Genomic DNA, 453 nt, shown 5'->3' on the forward strand with positions numbered 1-453 from the left:
TCTAAGGTCCCCCTGGATTTTCTCCTCTCCGGGCTGGACACCCCCAGCTCTGCCAGCCTGGCTCCATGGGCAAAGTATAAGAAAGCATGGAAGTCTGATGAACCCTGGTGACAGTCTCCTGCTGACTGGGCTGTCCTGTGCTCCTTGCAGCCTTCCAACGTGCTGTTGGACGGGCAGTGCCATGTGAAGCTGTGCGACTTCGGGCTGGCGCGGTCCCTGTGCCAGGGGCCCGAGGAGCAGCCCAGCCCTGCGCTCACCGAGTACGTGGCCACGCGCTGGTACCGCGCGCCCGAGATCCTGCTGGGCTCCGCCAGGTCAGCACGGGCTGGGGGTGATGCTGCTCTGGGGGAGCGGGTTGGGATTGGGCCCAGGGGTGGTGGGAATGGTGCCCATTCCCTCTGGGCACTCCTGGTGTCCCCAGGGATCAGGATTGGGCCCCGGGGGGTGGGGATG

At 65.8% G+C, this 453-nt stretch overlaps 1 protein-coding gene across 1 annotated transcript in view; it reads left to right on the top strand.

The window, feature by feature from the left end:
• MAPK15 (mitogen-activated protein kinase 15) overlaps positions 1 to 453 on the top strand; it is a 6,497-nt gene that overhangs the window by 3,007 nt on the left and 3,037 nt on the right. Inside the window, exon 6 of the mRNA XM_009074188.1 lies at positions 151 to 314. Coding sequence (XP_009072436.1) covers positions 151 to 314 — 164 coding nt within the window. The remainder of the gene's footprint in view (positions 1 to 150; positions 315 to 453) is intronic.

This window comes from Acanthisitta chloris, unplaced genomic scaffold (genome assembly GCF_000695815.1).
Source record: "Acanthisitta chloris isolate BGI_N310 unplaced genomic scaffold, ASM69581v1 scaffold38484, whole genome shotgun sequence".
Taxonomy (NCBI): Eukaryota; Metazoa; Chordata; class Aves; order Passeriformes; family Acanthisittidae; genus Acanthisitta; species Acanthisitta chloris.